This window comes from Ischnura elegans, chromosome 5 (assembly GCF_921293095.1).
Source record: "Ischnura elegans chromosome 5, ioIscEleg1.1, whole genome shotgun sequence".
In the NCBI taxonomy this organism is placed as follows: domain Eukaryota; kingdom Metazoa; phylum Arthropoda; class Insecta; order Odonata; family Coenagrionidae; genus Ischnura; species Ischnura elegans.
In genome coordinates this window covers 102,165,785-102,184,152 of record NC_060250.1, presented here as the reverse complement: position 1 = coordinate 102,184,152, position 18,368 = coordinate 102,165,785, and the positions used below count along the sequence as shown (strand labels likewise).

The 18,368-nt window shown below is 41.5% G+C and overlaps 1 protein-coding gene across 2 annotated transcripts in view; it reads right to left on the bottom strand.

Annotated features, from left to right (window-relative positions):
- Positions 1-18,368, bottom strand: part of LOC124159347 (ataxin-2) — a 680,714-nt gene that overhangs the window by 181,153 nt on the left and 481,193 nt on the right. For both annotated transcript variants that reach the window (XM_046535104.1, XM_046535103.1), the window contains exons 3-8: positions 13,821-14,141; positions 11,798-12,096; positions 10,138-10,794; positions 6,822-7,590; positions 5,964-6,034; positions 2,819-4,165 (exon numbers count right to left, since the gene is read on the bottom strand). In XM_046535104.1, coding sequence (XP_046391060.1) covers positions 2,819-4,165; positions 5,964-6,034; positions 6,822-7,590; positions 10,138-10,794; positions 11,798-12,096; positions 13,821-14,141 — 3,464 coding nt within the window. The remainder of the gene's footprint in view (positions 1-2,818; positions 4,166-5,963; positions 6,035-6,821; positions 7,591-10,137; positions 10,795-11,797; positions 12,097-13,820; positions 14,142-18,368) is intronic.

The following is an 18,368-nucleotide window of genomic DNA, read 5'->3' as shown; positions in this document are numbered from 1 at the left end:
ACTAAAGAAGTGATTTGGGAGCCTCCCTTTCCTTCCAGCACTGCCTTCTTAAAACAAACAGGTATCATTATTATTTAAAAAAAGGCACTAGAAAAATTAATTCAACTCTACAAATGTCCATTTTCTTTCCACAGCAAATCCAAAATTTGTGCTCAACCACTAACAAATAATACATACTTACGAAGATTGATGCAGCAGAAAAATTTATTTGGACACTCTGGATTAATAAAATGACAGGGCCAAAATCAACAGTCTCCGAGACATGAAATACCTCAGCAGGGAAATCAAATTCTTCCACTCCCTCAAAACTTTTCAATAATGACTTCACTGTGTTTAAACGAGCGAAGTAAGCAAAAGATGTGTGGCTCCTTCCAAGAGACATTACGATATTCAAATGTTTGCATAGGAAAGGTACACCCAGAGGTATAATCCAAACGAGAATTCTGAAACATCACTCTTTGCATTACGCAGTTCTTAGGGAACCCGAAGGTCGGCCCGAGATCTTACCAGTTCCTCCCAGATTTTGTAAATCTCACCATGGGGTGTGAAGGACGATATGGTGGACTGAACGTTTGAGAAAGTTTCTAATTCGACAAAAACTTTGCAAATTTAGCAATGGACGTACTATACCTACTACTTCGTTTTCTTTAGGAGAAATCTAATATTCCAAAAAAAAATTATCGCGATAAGTTGAGTCACACCAGCTGGGACAAAGAATATCAAAATATTGTTAATACATTTTATACACGCGAAGTGATATTCTACATTCCACAGTTGAAAAAAAACATTTAATTGAAAAAAAATCAGTTTTAAACAAGAAGGTAAAGCATGAGGAAGCAATTTTACCCAATATTGAAAAGTTTCGGAAATTATTTAAATAAAAAAATAAAAAGAAACAGAAAAATCGCTCCGGGAAAATGCGGGCAAAATGTTAATCAATATACGATGAATTTTGGCCCCAAATTAATGCTTAAAAAAAACTAAAATTATTTAAACAATGAAATTATTTTGACAACCTACAGGTATAAAATTGACTGAATGATACTAAATTTTTAAGTCTTACTTTTGATATTGATATTTCTCGAAAATGTTTGCTCTTGCTCGCCGGCAAAACATTCCGATTGCTATTTTGACTGAGCGAGGAGATAAAGTGATGATCGCATGCCGGGAAACAAATTTAAACGTTCAGACTGGACACTGCCGGAATTCAAATACCAACAGTGAGGTCATCCCCTTTCAAACTAAACCGCCTAGCACTGCTGCCAGCCTTTGGAAAACGCTCGCTCAAGGGACCCGCCTGCACCTGTCCGTTTCGAATTTTTAAGTCGGAGACGGTTAAGAAGTTCAGCTCGACGACGCCAGGTGGCAGCACCAATAGCGCAGGAGAACTTGGTGGAGGAGGCCGTTTCGAATCCACGTTACGACCACCGTTTAGCAATGCCTGACAGCTATCACGCAAAATTTATGCAAACACGATTACAGTCATTTATCACAGTTCAATTCACTGCCAATGTACCAGAAAAGAAAACAAAAAATATGACGAAGCGATAACTTCTTATAACTCTGGCCACATACGACTGGAACGGTCACTCAAAAGATAAGTTAAGATTCGGATTCATGCCACTGATTTGAACTGCAAATAATAATCGGGTCTTATTTCTTAGAAAATTATGTCATATCTACATGTTAATGATAGGATCAAGTAATAAAACCACATACGGACCGTGATACATACCTGTTTTAATATAAATATCATTGATAACTTGTATTAAAATATCAAAATAACTATCAAAAAAGTATTATTGGCACAAAAAATAGCAAGAGATAAGTAGAACTCAATTAGTAGTTAAAGAGGAGACACCATACCTAAATATATACCTAACCTTGAATAGATAAAATCATTCTACAATCAGGCAATGTAATTACATACAAATAAAATTAATTTTCTTGGATGGAGTCCAAATAAAATGTGCACTCGAATCTTAGAATTGAGTGCTCAACTTATAGAATTCCCCTGCTTGAATTCATCCACCTCATGTCTTTCAATGATGGATTTTTCCGGCGAATATCTATGACTTGAATTTCACATTCATGGAATACAAAAAACAGTGAAAAAGATGAGGAAAAAGCCTGTCTGAGGAAATTAAAAGAAATTTTTAATGTATATGCATAGTAGTTGCAAAATTGTTCACAGTCAAGAGACTCGAATTAACTTGACAAAATACTTTGAAAACTTGGATACAATGGTGCAAGGTGTGCACCAATGCAACTGCTCTTGAAAGGTTATTTGAATCTTTTTTGCACAGAATCTTTTTTGCCTTGATGACAGACATGAATAAATACTTCTGTCAAAATTAAAGATAGACCATCATTTATGGAGCCAATACATTTTATTTCATTGAATTCTTTGCTAAAGTCATGGTCCCTAAAATACACTGAAGGACCGTAAAGAAATATTTTTTTGTACATCCAATCAATATCAACAGAATGCCTGTAGCCGATGCTTAATATAAGAAGGTCCCTAATGCCATGATAAAATGACGATGTACATGCAAGCTAAAAACAAAATTTCACAACTAGGATAGAATGTATCTTTATTTCTATGCCCTAATAGCTATTCTATTTGTGATGCCTAACAAATACATTATCCCTCAAAAAATGGACGATTCAGCCAAAAATCCACTGAATGCTGTAAATGGGAGAGTTCTAAGATGGCACCTGGCTACACTAATACATAGTTTGGAATAGACCTTAATAACCTAACAAAAGAAACCTTAATAAGAGCCAAAATCAAGAACTTAAATAAAGTTGCACTTACCGTAAAGCAGCTTTCCCAACTAGGTTGGCCTGGAATTTACTGCTCTTCGTCTTCACAGAGTTGGTATCACTGTTTTCCTCCACACTATCTACGAGTCTGTCCCCAACACCGTTCTCATGTGAATGGCTATGCCTATTGTCATCACTGTCCGTGTTCTTTAAGTTCATTGCCTGCAATGATCGATTGGGTGACTTGATTGGAATGCTGTCTGCAGAGTTTTTGGTCGGAGACAAGTGTTCACTGGGGAACTTTCGTACCGTAGACTTGAGGGGCACTTGCCAATGGTTGGGCCTCCTGTGAGCCTGGGAACCTATTCCCCACGGCCTATCACTGCCCTTGGACTCTTTTATGGGAGACTGAGGTCCAGGCATTGGACCCGTCTCCTGTGGGGCATTGGAAGATAAGGGAGGAGACTTAGGAGAAGTCCTTGATGACTCTGATGATGAATCCGTGGATCTCCACTGCTGTGCAGCACTGATCCGTGCCCTAGACATCACCGGAGGACGTTCCCTACCGCCTCCTGGAATGACCGACTTGGACGTAGCAAAACCCTGGTTCGGAGTCTTCACCAGGGTACGGATGGCAGGAACACCCCTTGCTGGAATGTTGGGTGAAATTTGCAGCATGGTAGACTGGGAACTATTGGCCGAGAGACCTCCAGAGCTCCCACCATCTCCGGCACTCATGGGCTGCCACGGTTGAAGCTGTTGAGGCCTCGGAGGAGGAGAACCAGGTTTGGCCAAGGAGGGTGACGGGTTGATGCTGAAGTTCTCACCAAAGAAGTGCCTTTCTGGGGCAATGTAAGGGGCAGTCGTGGGATACGTCACTCCATTAGAGCGGGCACAGCCATCGGATTGATTCTCTGAGGAGGTCAGAGGTGGGCAGGAGGTTGGAGACTTTCTGTTTCCGTGGGGGATGGACCACGGGTCGTGGGATTGCGGGCTGGGAGGCTGGAGGTGTGGTGGAGGAGGGGGTAGTGGTTCGTCCGATAAGAGCACCTCATCGTCTTCTGGCAGTGGCGGTGGTGGAGGTGGAGGGGGATCGTCGGGGCTGGGGCACCTGTGGGACGAGGAAGGCAGGGTCGGGGGAGCGGATGCAGGGGAATTGTTGGATGAGGAGGTGGTGCGAGGAGGTGGGATGGGTGGGGAGGAGGGTGGAGTGTCGGAAATCTCATTAGGCGTGTGGGGGAAGGGTTGAGGGGCGCTCTGCTGATGGTGGGGAGGGGAGAAGGCTGCCCTCAGGTGCGGCTTCTTGGGAGGCCTCTCAGGCACCCAGTGGTCCAGGGAAATCGGGGGTCCAAGGATTAGTGGGCCAAGTTCTCCCCCAGGCAGCGAACCACAGCTTGCACTGCAAAATGAATGGAACCAAATATGTAAGCAAAAAATTTTGAGCTAACTTTAAAAGAGGTCATGTGGGATGAGTCAAATGCAGAATTTGTAACTATGATAGAAAAAACTATGTATAGTTGATTGCAAGAAAATCACAAGGGATGTAGAAGGAGAATCCAAAGCAAAAACAAAAAATCACAGTATTTGATATGATTCAATCTCAGTAAAATCTGAATTGATACTTTTTTTCTCAAATTTCATGTGCAAAATTACACTTTTGGACTAGCAATGGCACTTTGTATCCATTTTTGGGATTCCTGTGACACCATATTTTGACTTTCAATTATTTCATATAGATCTTGAGTGACAACTCAGTAACTTGTACTCTTCAATTGACATCATTCAACATGTATACCTGGACTAAGTAACAAATTATGAACTAATTCCTATGATAAAAATGATTTTATGACAGTTTGAGTAAAAAGCAGAATCCAACAAAGATAAGCATATGTTTCATAACCATATTTTGATGGAGCAGAAGTTGTTTAGCATTGAACCTGCTCTTTTGCTCCATCTCAGTGGTCATTGAAACTAAGCTGAGAAACTGAATAAATGTCATCAATAAGTGACAGAGTGCTATAATAGAGGAGAGAGCAGAGTTTTAGAAGCTGTAAATTTAGGATGAGCATTAAATGACACTCCCTGTGGTCTAGGGATAAATTCTAGCTCAGATAAATTCCCAGTTTATGAGAAGAATGAAGTCACGGCTTAGCCTTCCACTACAAAAAATTACAAATTGTCAGATTGTCACTTCTTATGTTGGTTGTTTCCTTTTGTGTGCTTATATATGACTTTTAAATGGTATTTACAGTAATACCACCAGGTATTTCCTTGCAACCAGTTTAAATATAACTTTACATGATGATTTCTACAGTTACGCAGTTCTTTTTAGTCATTTAAGATAAATCAATCTCTTTTTCTTGACCTCAATTATTTAATGCTGATTAGTATTTCAGACTATAGGCCTCAGATGGAATAGGTCATTTAGGATTGCAAATTTTTATTAATGTATGATTGAATACTTAAAATTTTGACCGCAAAGAATACATTATTATCTCAACTTTTTAAAATATCAATGCTGCTTCATCTATGAATTTCCTTTGTACTTGAGCATCTTGCATCGATTAAGGACTGGTGTGAAATTATGTAAATTTCACATTTTAGAGAACACAATACAATAATAAACATGTAATTTTCAAGCACACATTGCACATGAAAGGTCAGGACTAACTGTATTATTGCATACAAAAGATCTCTTTGTTCCACCCCCTCAAAATTGTGGCTAGGCTGGATTGCTTCTCTAATTTCTTTGCAATGCTATTGGCTTTACCAAACTCATATGAGTCATATTTTACTTCAAGAACATTATGAATTCAGATAAACATACATTCATATGTGTTGCACCAATACACAAGAAATTATTTGCTACCTATTTTGATTCAATCAGAGGAGGATGAAGTAACATACACCCACAGAGGAAAATTACCTGAACATATTTCTCCAGGGATCAATATTACATAAAGAGTACACTAATAGAAATTCAAGTCTAAATAAATGAAATATTCACAGACTCATTATATTTGTATGAAATAGGTAGGTATCATCAACTGAATTCTCTTGCTGACTCTGATTGGTCTTATGTTTCTGTTATACAATCAAAATTGTGAATTAGAAAAGAAATATGGAAGGTACATTATCATATTTCCAACTTGAGTAATATATATGTGAGAATGTCACACAGTAATTTTGCGACTCACCTGTGCTCATGCCTTGGCATATCACGAACACTTCCTGCATCACTCGATGTAGTTGTAGTTTCTCTTCCTCTCTGCATAAAAGCAAATTTAAAAATGTATTAGTTTTGAACCTGAGATGAGGTAGGTACCAAAAAATTAGATTTAGATGACAAAAAAAGGAGACTTATAACATGGCTGTGCATGTAGAGCTAATCCTTTTATATACATAGGTTAGTCATTTCCCATTTGTTTCCAGAAAGATTTTGATCATTGATGAATTTTAATTATTCCACAAATAGCTGGCCTTTTGCGGAATTTTGTTTTTTTTTAAATTTGTGGCCATTATCCCTTGGGCTGCCAGATTCCACAATTTTAGCTGCCAGCCAGTGCAGAAGAGACCCCCTGTGCTGGAGGCACCCCTGTCACGAGGGCTGGTCTGGGAGACTTAAGCCCCTTAGCAATCCTTGTGATGAGGGAAAGAGACCAAGTGCAAGACATCCAGGTAGCCATATCACAGAGATAAGGGCCATACTCATTATTCAAATCACTCAAATTACTCAAGCTTCATTATTCAAATAATTTCAAAATTGTCTAAAACCACTGAATGCCAATATTGAATGCATCATAAATTCAATTTCTTGATTCATTCATCTGTTTACCCTTATACAATGTAAGCAATTAGGCCGAAAACAATTACGGGACTAAATGTTGTAATCGTCCAAATATAGTCCCCAAAAAATATTTGAGGATTCAATTCAGGAAAATGTAAGTCACTTTTGTTAAAATATAATCTCCATTTACTTCCTTCCCAAAGAGTTTGGGCAAAAAGGGGAGGTTACATTCAGGGAAATGCAGTAGCTGATGAAAATCACAAGTTACCTGAAAATGTTCTCTCCATGTTCCACCAGTTGAGAGATAATCTGATGCAGAGGAGGACCTTCTAGAGTAAGGCACAGGTGCACAGCCCTGTGGCAGTCCCCTGGGCTGAGGGGGAAGGGTAAGAGACAGCGACGGGTCATCATCGTTAGGCGGAGGTTCTGATGGAGGCGATGGCCTGCCATCCATGGATTGTGATCTGTGGTAAGGCTGACTATGCCCATCCTTCTGCTGGCATGATGACGACCTCGGGGACTGGGGACCATACTGGTGCTGGGGAGACAGGCTCCTCTGAGTTGGAGAAATCTGCTGGTGATGTTGCTGAGACGGGGTTGGTACTTGCGGTTGCGCTTGTTGCTGCTCTGATCGCCACGTCCCATTCGAACTGCAGATGAGTCCGTTACCCTCACTGTGCTTTGCCATGCCGTCCTCTGAGTTTGTTGAGGACGACATTCCTGGGACACAGGTCAGTCTGGCGACGCCCACCACTCCACCATCGGGGCTTGGGTTACCAGCAGACGACCTTCCGCCACCCCGATGGTGCCTCTCATAATAGGAGAGCAGCGCTTTCTTCTGGATCGCTTTCAGTGTTGGGTCAGACACGCGGTGCCTCTTCTCTGGGTCAAGATATGTGTAGCCCCCTCCATTGCTGTTATTTACATTGTTTCCATTCCAGTTGTTTCCCTCGGCCCCAGCTCTGCGGCGCGACTGTTTCTCTAATTCATGGATCCTTTCAGCCACAGAGAAAGAGTGTGGAAGCCGTAGCATAGTCCTGCAAGGCAATGATATGGTAAATACATCAGATTAACTATAGCAAATTCTGAAAATTAAAATTGATCACCATGAGGAGGTTACCATGTGCCAAATGCCCAGATAATTTGGTCCTTATAATGGAATTATGATAGAGAAATATGCATGTATATAAATGCCTAAAAGAAGATCTATCCAGCAACATGAGGAAAATCTTAGGTGACTACACTCCATTACTTTATTTTACATCAATGGAGGAATTCAAATACTTGAAATATTGATACATATTTGACACTAACGATAACAACTGATCAATACATATAGGAAAGTGTAACGAACTTAGTAATGGTAGTAAAGTAATGGTAAAGAAAATTGGAATTGAAAGGAGAGTAGGAGGTTTATTTGGAATATAATTGTATTAAAACCATTAGAACTATCTGCAAATTTTCAGTTTTAGACAGCATTAAATCTAGATCAGCAATAATTTCAGTTGTTATAATAAATTCAATTGTTATCTGGGAGAAATAGAATTTAAGCAATGAACTAATACAAATAACTACCATAGATATCCCTATGGAAAAATACTACTTCAGCCAAAAAGGGGGTATTGGTGAGAGAACCATCAAGTGGACGGAGTCAAACAGCAAAATTTTCCAATGTCAAATTTGTACATACTACAATGTATTGGATATGGATTGAGTCGAAGATAAAAGAGTCACAAAGACAAATGAAAGCAAATGAATTCAGTGAGGTTTCCTGCTTTCCAGGCACTAATTATCCTTCCACCACCAGGCATAACGAATTGTAGGTACTCAAAAAAAGCAGTTAGAGAAATATGATAGAACCATGAGGGACAATGAATCATAAGAGTGGTTAGCAAGGGCACACAAACTAATGATAGCCATTTGAAAGTGGTGGTCTGATGCAAAGCAGGGAGATAATGGATAAATTTTATGACCATAAGAGGTGAAAAGGTCAGGAAGATAAAGTAATGATCATCACCAGGCATGATATTCAATTTAAGTGCTTACAGAGAACATCAATGTATTGCACACAATAATGGACTCCAAGGATTGTCAAAAAGATGGGATATCAGGGACTTGATGTACTGTTATGGATGAAAATGAATTTAGAGGAAGAAAGGAAGTGGAGCAAGGAGCATGAAATGAATGGTGTATGGGGAGAGGAAATTTTGTGACTTCAGCAGAAGTAAGCTAAATTGAAAAAAAGATGTTGATGGTGACTGGAAAGGGAATCTGCGGTCAATAACGTGGTGAAGAATTCTAAATAATTGGTAAGAGGGGCGGAAAATAGAAAATAAAATTCCCATAAAAATGAAGAGAGCTACTTGAAGCAGAGAGTACCCAGAAGAATGGAGAGATGAAGAGTACAAGGATAAAAGAAAAAAATAGCATATGTATTCCATTCCATATGATACAGCTTGATCATGAGTCAGTTGACTATAAAATTAATAAAGCTTGTAATTACCCAATTGTGAGTGAATCAAAATGAAGGCCAATATCATCCTAGCTTACTTGACCCACTCCACATACTAAATTTTAACTCTTTGTTAAAAGTTTTACGATTGATGACACACCAGGTCACATTAAAGTCAGCATGATGACTAAATAATCAAATCAAGATGTACAACGAGTGCCAAGGATAAGAATGAGAAGACAAAATGAGCACCCCCAGCATTGTTCCTAAAACTGATGGTGATAATAAGGTTTCCTTTAGGGCATTCAATGCCAAAAATGTGCACTAATACATAAAGATACCAAGAAAATAATAGAATTAGTAATGAAAAGATATAGAATCTGATATGGAAAAAGTAGCATGGATGCTGAGGAAGAAGGATGAAAATCAGCTAGAAGAGTTTAAAATAGGGAAATGGAGGAGAACAGCAGGCCTGTGCTGGACCCCTTCTTAGGATGGTGGACAACTATTACCAGAGGGTGCCAAAGATTTCCAGGCTGGAGGGCATACCGGGATATGCCCTAGTGTCCCGGCGGCCCAGCACGGGCCTGGAGAACAGGACTGGTGACATGGACAGAGAGGAAATTGAATGATGATGTGCATGGTTGTGTACGAGGGACACGGTTGAAGGAGATTGGGAGGAGGCATGATATGGACAGATATGTATTAAGGAGTGAAAGTATGCTAATATCCACTATAGAGGGAGTACTAATATTTTAGAGGCAATAGAGAAAGAAGAATTCATACTGAGTACAAGGGTTAAAGCCTGGATTATGTGGTGAATTATTCAAAGTTAAATCTAAATTCCTTGCAGTGGAATTTTGTTCGGGGGCCAAAACCAGGGAGAAATTTTTTTGAAAAACAGGGTACTAATTAGAGGGTTTTAAACTACTTTTAGCACTTTTCACAAAGGAAAAAAACTTCATTTTTTCAAAAAATGTTTTGTAAATTCATGATTTTTCAATATTTTGTTTCATTGTGAAGTAAAGTAAGTGTTCTTTTATATTTTCGCAATGCCACGGATTCTCTGGTAAATTACCTCAGGAATTAACAGGAAAAATAGGACATATTGCATAAAATTACTCTTTCTCACCTGGGAGATGTCTGATCCGCAGGGGGAGGAGACGACGGGGAGACAGGCTGCTGCTGGGGCGGCTGCGGTTGGTGGTGCACAGTGGCCATCTGCAGCTGGGGCTGCACCGTATACGTGTTGACTGGGAACATCCTCAACTTGTGATTCAGGGCGTTGTTCCTCTGCACCCTCGCCTGCCAGCTCGTGGACGACGAGGACCCGGAAGTGGTGCTTGCACTGGAAGTCATCGGGCCACCACCTCCGAGGTACAGCACGCTCTCAGAGTGGTGTCGCTGGGGGGTCTTCACCCGGGCACTGTGGGCGATGAGCTGCCTCGCGGCCGCGGAGGAAGACGACCCCGACACTGAGGAGGACGCGACGCTCACATCCCCCACGGAGCCGTGCCACTTGAGCGTCTCGCCCCCGGAACTGCTCCCTCCGCTGCCTCCGTTGCTTCCTCCGCCTCCGCCGTGTCCGAGCCGGCCGCCGCTCCCCTCGTCGCACTCCGAGCTCTCCACGTGGTCGTCTTCGTCGGCGACGCCGGCGTCCTCCGGCTCGTCCAGGTCGTCGCCGTCGTCCCGGCCTTCCGACGCTGACTTGTGGCATTCGAGGGAGAGAGCGGAGCGCTGTTGGTTGGCCGCCGCAGCCGCTGCCGCCGCCTCGCTCTCACGTCGGAGTCTGCAGAAAGAGAGAGAGAATGGGTTTCCCGTGCGCGGGAAAAGAGCGCAGCGGGGTCGACTGTTAAGAGCAAATCAACAATCACCATGAGCAAAAGGCATTATTGATAAATGCCATAAATGACCACTTACAAGAAGGCTTTAACAAATATTCCCAATAAAAATCTTCCTCTCACCTCGGTCAAATGTAAGCAAGCTTTAATGAATAATTTTTCGTAGGAACTCAGCAGAAATCACTTTTTTTTTTTACTATATTGACACGTTCATTTGAATACAAAAAAACGTTTTCTAGCGCCCATTCGCGCTCAGCGGAATAGGGTTGTGTGAATTAACTACTCATACGATGATTTGCACTCTCTTCATTAGTTTCTTGAGTATTCTATGAAGCTTGATGAAAATGTGCAAAATGTTGTCACACAAATAAAAGGGGAAGAATATATCCTTTGACCTCAAGATTCACAGGGTCTTATCATTTTCTAGAACACTTCCAACTGTAGCAGAACCTGCTTTGCAATCAAATTCGAGGGACTGTTGGACCATGGTTGTATTGAGCATAATAAATTTAACCGTGCTAAAAAATAAGAGCAAAGGGAATGCTTATCAAAGGCATCTTAAGCATTTCTATCAATTCTGGCCAATAGGCGGTATGTAAAGAGGTAAAATAACAGCAATTTTTCCCCATTAATGACACGATACAAGGGCGTACCCAGGATCAAAACAAGGCGGGGGTGGGGCAAGCCATGGTTGTTCAAGTCATAGGTAAGATTAAAACATGGAAAAGGTGAATGAAACCAACAATTTAAGGAAAATGTAACTGCTCTTTACAAGTTTTAAAAATTATTTGCTCGAAAAAATATTATTTTCCTTAAAGACACTTGCGATTTTTGCTTCTATGGGGGTTGGGGCAGCTACCCCCTCCTACCCCTCGCTGGGTACGCCCATGACACGATAATTTTCAACAAACTTATCTCGGCCACCACTACGTTTAGGCAGAGGAGACGGACCTGTCCAGGAAGGGCGTGTGCGATGCAGATGCTGATGAGTCGCAGCTGGACACGTAGCTGTGGTATCCCTCCGAGTGGGCGTAGGATGAGGAGGACGCGGAGGAGGCGCCGCCGCCGCCCACGGCGTGATGCGGCGCCACCGGATGGTGTCCGTGCCCGTGGTGCCCGCCTAGAGACGTCAGCAGCATCATGTGCGCCGCGGCGGCGGCCGCGTGCTGCGACTGCTGCAGCGCCATCATCTGGTGTTGTCGCAACACCAACGACTCCTCGTAGGTGCGCGCGTACTCCTCCAAGTCGGCCTGAGTCAGTGGGGATAACAGAAAAGAATAGAACATTAGAGGAGTACAAACGCATGGCTTCTACTTGAGGGAACATGAGTGCAGTGGTGTAGCAAGGAGATAGGACCGGACTACAGGGATCCGGACCCTCTCCCCCCCTTCCCCACGAAATATAAAACAAAATTATTTTCCTTCAAAAAAGAAAACAAAATATTGAAAAATCAGAAATAAAAAAAATGCTTATTTAACAAATGAAGTTTTTTTTCGATTATGAAAAGTGTTAAAATTAACTTCAAACACATGACTCATCACCCTGTTTTTCCAAAATTTTTCCTCCTGGTTTTAGTCTCCCCTGAACGAAATTCCTGGTTACGCCACTGCACGAGTATTTTGAATGATAACCTGACAGTACCCATCTACATATTACCCTGCAAGTCACCTACAGAGGTGTTTGGCAGGGGATGAACAATCACCAACATACACCAAAGGATTGAAATTACTTTATGTCTCCTTTGAAGTGTGAGTACTACAGGCAACAATTCACAACGTAATTCAAAATTCATAATATTAATTAAGGCCCTTAATGTCTTAACACTGGATTAATAGTGATTTCAAGTAGAATGTCGATGACGTACTATCACAAAACTAATATAATGATGCCATTCCAAAAGAAATCTGTAAATAATATGTAGGAAAGTTACATCTTATTGAATAATTTACAATAAAAATATTGCAATTGAAGTCCAATCACACTGTTTTCATTTATTAGGCGCTACAGTCGGCTTAAAAATGTTGAAAGAGCGTTAAGAGGATGCACAATTTCCGTTTGAACGATCTTTTTTCATCACTAATAACTCATATATATGATAACTATAGCTGTCACCCTGACATCGTCAGGGTAAATCGTGTAGACGCGTTTTAATGTTTTCCTGCACCTCAAATATGACATTTTCATTCTTTTCCTAGATGTCAAATTTTTTAGTTGAGATATGGGATCATCTTGAAATTATGAGTCCAGAGGACATACCCTAGTCAAACATTTTCTCCCCAGCATTTTCTTAGATAAATTTATACTGGGTTATCATAAAAGAATGGTGCGGTTTGCGACATTGTTTAAATGAAAATAGAATTACTTACAATTAATGTTTTTAATTTTTCAAAATTGCAGTCTCAAAAACTTTTTATTGCATTATTAACAAATTTTAATGTGCGCACCCTTAGTTACAAGGCAAATTTCCAAACGATACCCAACTTCTATCCAAACATTAATCAAGATTACTTCGTTAGAGGACCTGTTCCACTAATCCTGTTCATTACGTGGTTTAGGTCGCCAATTTTTGTCTATGAACAACGTTTTTGATGTACCACCCACATGAAAATAAAATTAAAATTTCCCTACCGTTTTCCTACGAATTACTGAAACCGCAACATTCTTTTATGGTAACCCTGTAACCCCACCATGGCTCCCTGGTTAGCTGCGTCAAATTGTTTTCAAGATGACGTTTCGTAGGCTATGCTGGCCACATCTTCCGGGCAGATATGGGAGCTAAAAGATGGAAATGCCTTTCTATGTGTACCATACTGAGGATGGTATAGTAAGAGGGCCATTCTCATCCATTAGAGGTACATATAGAGGACGAAACGTCATCTTGAAAACAGCTTGACGTAGATAACCCGGAAGCCATGGATGGGACTGCTTCTTATTTAATAAATCAGGACGTGTCCGAATGTGTGGTGAGGCCTACCTGTGTGAGGCGGGTGGTGCCTCGCTGGATCCAGCACCCTCCGGCGCCAGTGTCCCGCTCGGGCGGAGACGGCACCGCGTAATCAGAGTCGCCGATGGGCTTGCCATCGCGGTCCACTCGCGGCAGGGGAAAGGGGTAAGGAGGGCTGCGGACGGGCGAGGATGAGAGGGAGGAGGAATTGGGGCCTGCCCCCGGGGGCGGGGGGGAGTCGGGAGAGGGGAAGGGAGGGTCTTCGGGGGGGCAGCCCGTGCTCCTGCGGCCCCCGTCGCACAGCTCAGACGATGCTGGATAGCGGTCGCATCTCTCCATCACGCTCTTCAACTGTAAAGGGAGAGAGGAAGACGAGGCTTAGCAGGTGAGAAACGGATCCAAGTCCAAGCATGTGCCGCTGGTGTTGTAGAAGCCACAGGTCCCAGCTTAAAATCTGTCTCCAGGGTTTTTCGCTAAAGAAAAGGTTAGAAAAGAATCTGATCTGGAGTGTAACTAACTAAAACCTAATAGGCTAAATTATTCCGGAGCTTAATGAAAGGAATGAGTTGATGAACAGGAAGAAGCTTCTGAGAGGATCGATATGTAATATGTAATTTAAAAAAAAGGTTAGGGAAGAGATTGATCTGGAGTGTAGCGCTTTACGGTTCAGAAACGTGGACACGTGGGAAGGAGGACGAGAAAAGACAGGCATTCCAGATGTCGGTGTGGCGAAGAATGGAGAAGGTGAAGTGGACGGAGAGGAGGAGTAACAATGAAGTGCTGGACATGGTGGGTGAGGAGAGGCAGATTTTATATGAGATACAGAGGAGACAGAAGGTATGGATGGAGCAAGTACTTAGCGGGGAGGGGATGTTGAAAACAGTGTTAGAGAGTAGGATGTTAGGTATACGAGGGAGAGGAAGGAAAAGAATAGTATTTTTAGATAGATTGGAAGGGAGTAGGCCTCACAGAGAACTGAAGAAGGCAGTGCTGGAAGGAAAGGGAGGCTCCTAAATCACTTCTTTAGTATTCCATGGAAACTTACCTTAATCGGTAGAATACTTTATTAACAATAATATTCATTATTCTAAATTATAAATTGCTTAAATGAAACCACTTTGTTCAACGGAAAATGAATAATTATTGCAATTGCAATTCAAATAATTTAATAGAATGCGGAACTAAATAAACAAGGAATGTATTGTGAATGCATTTCTTCATCTTTAAGTGCATTGAAAATGTATTAACCAAGATGAGTAAGTATGTCAACATTTGGGTTCCTTTTACATCTCTTCGCAAAACAAAAAACGAAGGTTTAAATGGACGGGATCCAACATATGACCGCTAACGTCAACACATGCTCCAATACTCCACCAACATTGTGTCGCTACATTGTGATGTTAAAGGACCCAATGCCATTTTTTTTACAATCGTACTTCGGATGATGTTAGAGCGTAGGTTTCCGCGGCGATGGTTTGATCTCTGCATTTCTCCAGGGTTTTCTTCCGCGTCAGATTGTTGGTTGACAACAGTTTCGCTGGCTATCCTGCCAGCGTCTTCAGGTCGAAGGTCTTGACAACAGTTTCGCTGGCAGGATAGCCAGCGAAACTGTTGTCTACCAACAATCTGACGCGGAAGAAAACCCTGGAGAAATGCAGAGATCAGTACTTCGGATGTTTTGAAGGTCGTTTTACACGGGGCACGTCATTGCGCAGGTAGGCACTGAAAAAATGTTGAAATTGCGTGAATGCAAGCTTGGAATTAGGGCAGGGGCTATGTTTCCGTCTCGTATCAAGCATTCCGGCATGAGTTCTAACCATTCACCGCTTTACACGAAGCAATCTCGATTGCGCCTTCGTACATGCGTCTGGTTGCGCAATGACGTGATCCGTGTAAAACGGTCTTGACAGCGAGTAAAAGTCAGTTTTTCGTCGAAAGTATAAGTCCCTTTCGGAGTGCAATTCGGTAACACAAAAGAAGACCCTCAAGTGGGAACCGCTGAAATATCTCAGGCAATGACACAAGCACTCACTAAACCACTAGACCTTTAGCCGGTTCTGTTGCGAGCGGCAAAGACAAATCCGACGACAATTTTACAACCGCGTAAGGTTTAAGTGCCCAACAAGACAGCGAGGACAGGAGGATGGAAAAATTCCTTCTATTCTGCCAACCCCCTTAAAAAAAGAGACCCGTTCTCATTGTCCACCTGCTTTTTTTTACCTGTCCGTCGCATTTTTTTCCCATGGCAGTTAAGTGCGGGGCAATGCTCCAAAACTAATGGTGTACAACAGGTTTCAGGGGTCAAGCGCACACAAAACTGGTCGAAAATATTTTTAAGAGGAAACAACGACCCGAGGGATTACCGCAGCATTCCAGACGTAGAAAGTGGACACAGTGGCAGACCGAAGGACTCTTTTGCCAAAAAGTCGAACAAAAAATGGAAAATCTCCAGCTCACAGGGAACGAAATACAAACACGAACTTCCTGTGGGTAAAAAAAACAACTCAGTGTCGACGTTAAAACAATCTGATAAATCTTAAGGAGGTATCATTGCATCAATGTAATTTAACGATGGAAGATTGGTACAAACCGACAGAAATGTAATGTTTTATTAATTTTAAAATAAAATTCAAATTTTAAATTAAATAATAATTTAATACAAATTTCAAAATGAACATTAACTCAATACTTAAATGGACATTAAAATTCAATAATATTTTTAATTTGAAACAATAATTACTTTTTACGAAGTAATAAGTAAAATCTGATTTTTGTCGTATTACTTTGAAAATTGCACACTTGTTATTTGACGGGGTATTTTCATTTCTGCAGTTAGTTTTACAAAAAATACTATTTTATTAGATATTGTGGAACTACAGTTTATTAATCGTCTAATTATAATAAAGACTGCATAGACAAACGCGCACCAGCGATACAAATGCGCTTGGACACCGCCGCCATCGAATTTTAACTGTTTTTCTGCACACGAAGCATTTTGATAATTACCCCCGACTGTTCCCTTTCCCGCAATCATCATCCCCCTATGGCAGAGAAGATTTCTCGGGTGTTAAGGCCTGTTTACACGGTACATAACAACGTACGGGTTAATGTCTAAATGCATGAACCTGAGAATGAACGCCAAAATGCACCGTGTAACCACCCAACTTGTGCAGGTCACCTGATGATAGCATTAGATGCTGAAACCCGGGTCGTGCTATTGAAAATAAAGTGTGGAATAGAACAAAGTAATTTTATTTTATTCTATGGGAAAATAAGTGAATAACGATGACGGTTTTGGCACGGAGGAAGAGTAGGGAGTTAGACTCGGGCAAGCCGTGAGAGCACGGATGAATCAGATGGGTGGGGAGGAGTTGGCAGAGATCATCGGGATGCGTATCACCTCCGCGGGGCACCCAAGGGGGCAGGGCGATTTCTGCCCCTCACTCTCTCCCTCGGCGGCCGAGAATGCGAGGAATGCGGGGCCAGGACGGTGAAGAAGTCCGAACTTAGAAGAAGAGAGAAGTGGAAGGATTCAAGATACGAACAGAGGAAGGGAGGAGTGCGCAAACTCTCTCTCGCCCGATGACGCAAAATTGTCTCACCGTGGGGCAGAGGCTTACAGAGGGACGTAACATCCGAGCTCTTCTCGTTCGGAACCTATCATATTATTCTGGCCGGCCTCGGTGGCGCCGGGTTAATGTCCCTGACCTGCCGACCTAGAGGTCGCGGGTTCGAATCCCGCCTGGGTGGATTTAACACCATCCAGGGCACTGACGCAACAATTAAATTGTAAGAGAGGACTATCTAGTCCAAAAATTCGCTTGTAATAAAGACAACATTATTATTATTATTAATCACTGCCAGAGTCTATGCTCGTACAATTAATCATTAACGTCCTTAAACTCAACGAACTCAATGCGAACGGTCACGGTCGAGCAATTACTTAATCCGAGTGACTGAGAACACAAACTCAGACGGTATAATGATGGAAAAATGATTTTGAGCAGTAGATTTTGATCGGAATGAAAAAGATAGATTTTTGAATAAAATCGAAATTTGAACCTAAAGATCGATTCGTCGAAAACATTGACGGTTCTTTTCGTTAAATACAATTTGAACAAAACATGTTACTTATACATTCGAAAAACACTTAATAGACACAATTGAGATCTAGAAAAAAATACTTTTAAAATCTACTTAGAATACAAGCGTAAGAGTAACCATTTTAAATTGCGCCAACATTAAAGTTTCGAGATAAAAGCTTCGGAACCATTAGGCTTCTCTAAATTTGTTAGACAGATTACCGCGATGCTTTCATGGTGATCGAAGGCGTGCCTACCAATTTTGCCGGCCTCAGAGAAGAGCCTTGCTCATGGGATGGATGAAATTGTCATAGACCGGTAGTGACGCAACTGAGATCAAACGGAATAGTAAAGATCGAAATCGGAAATTGAGTTTTGATCGAAACTCGAAAATCAAGGCTCGATATCGATTTCATCAATTTTTGGCATTTAAAACTCGATTTTCCATTTTAATCGAAATCGATTTTTCCAATACTAAGACGGTCATGTGCTCCAA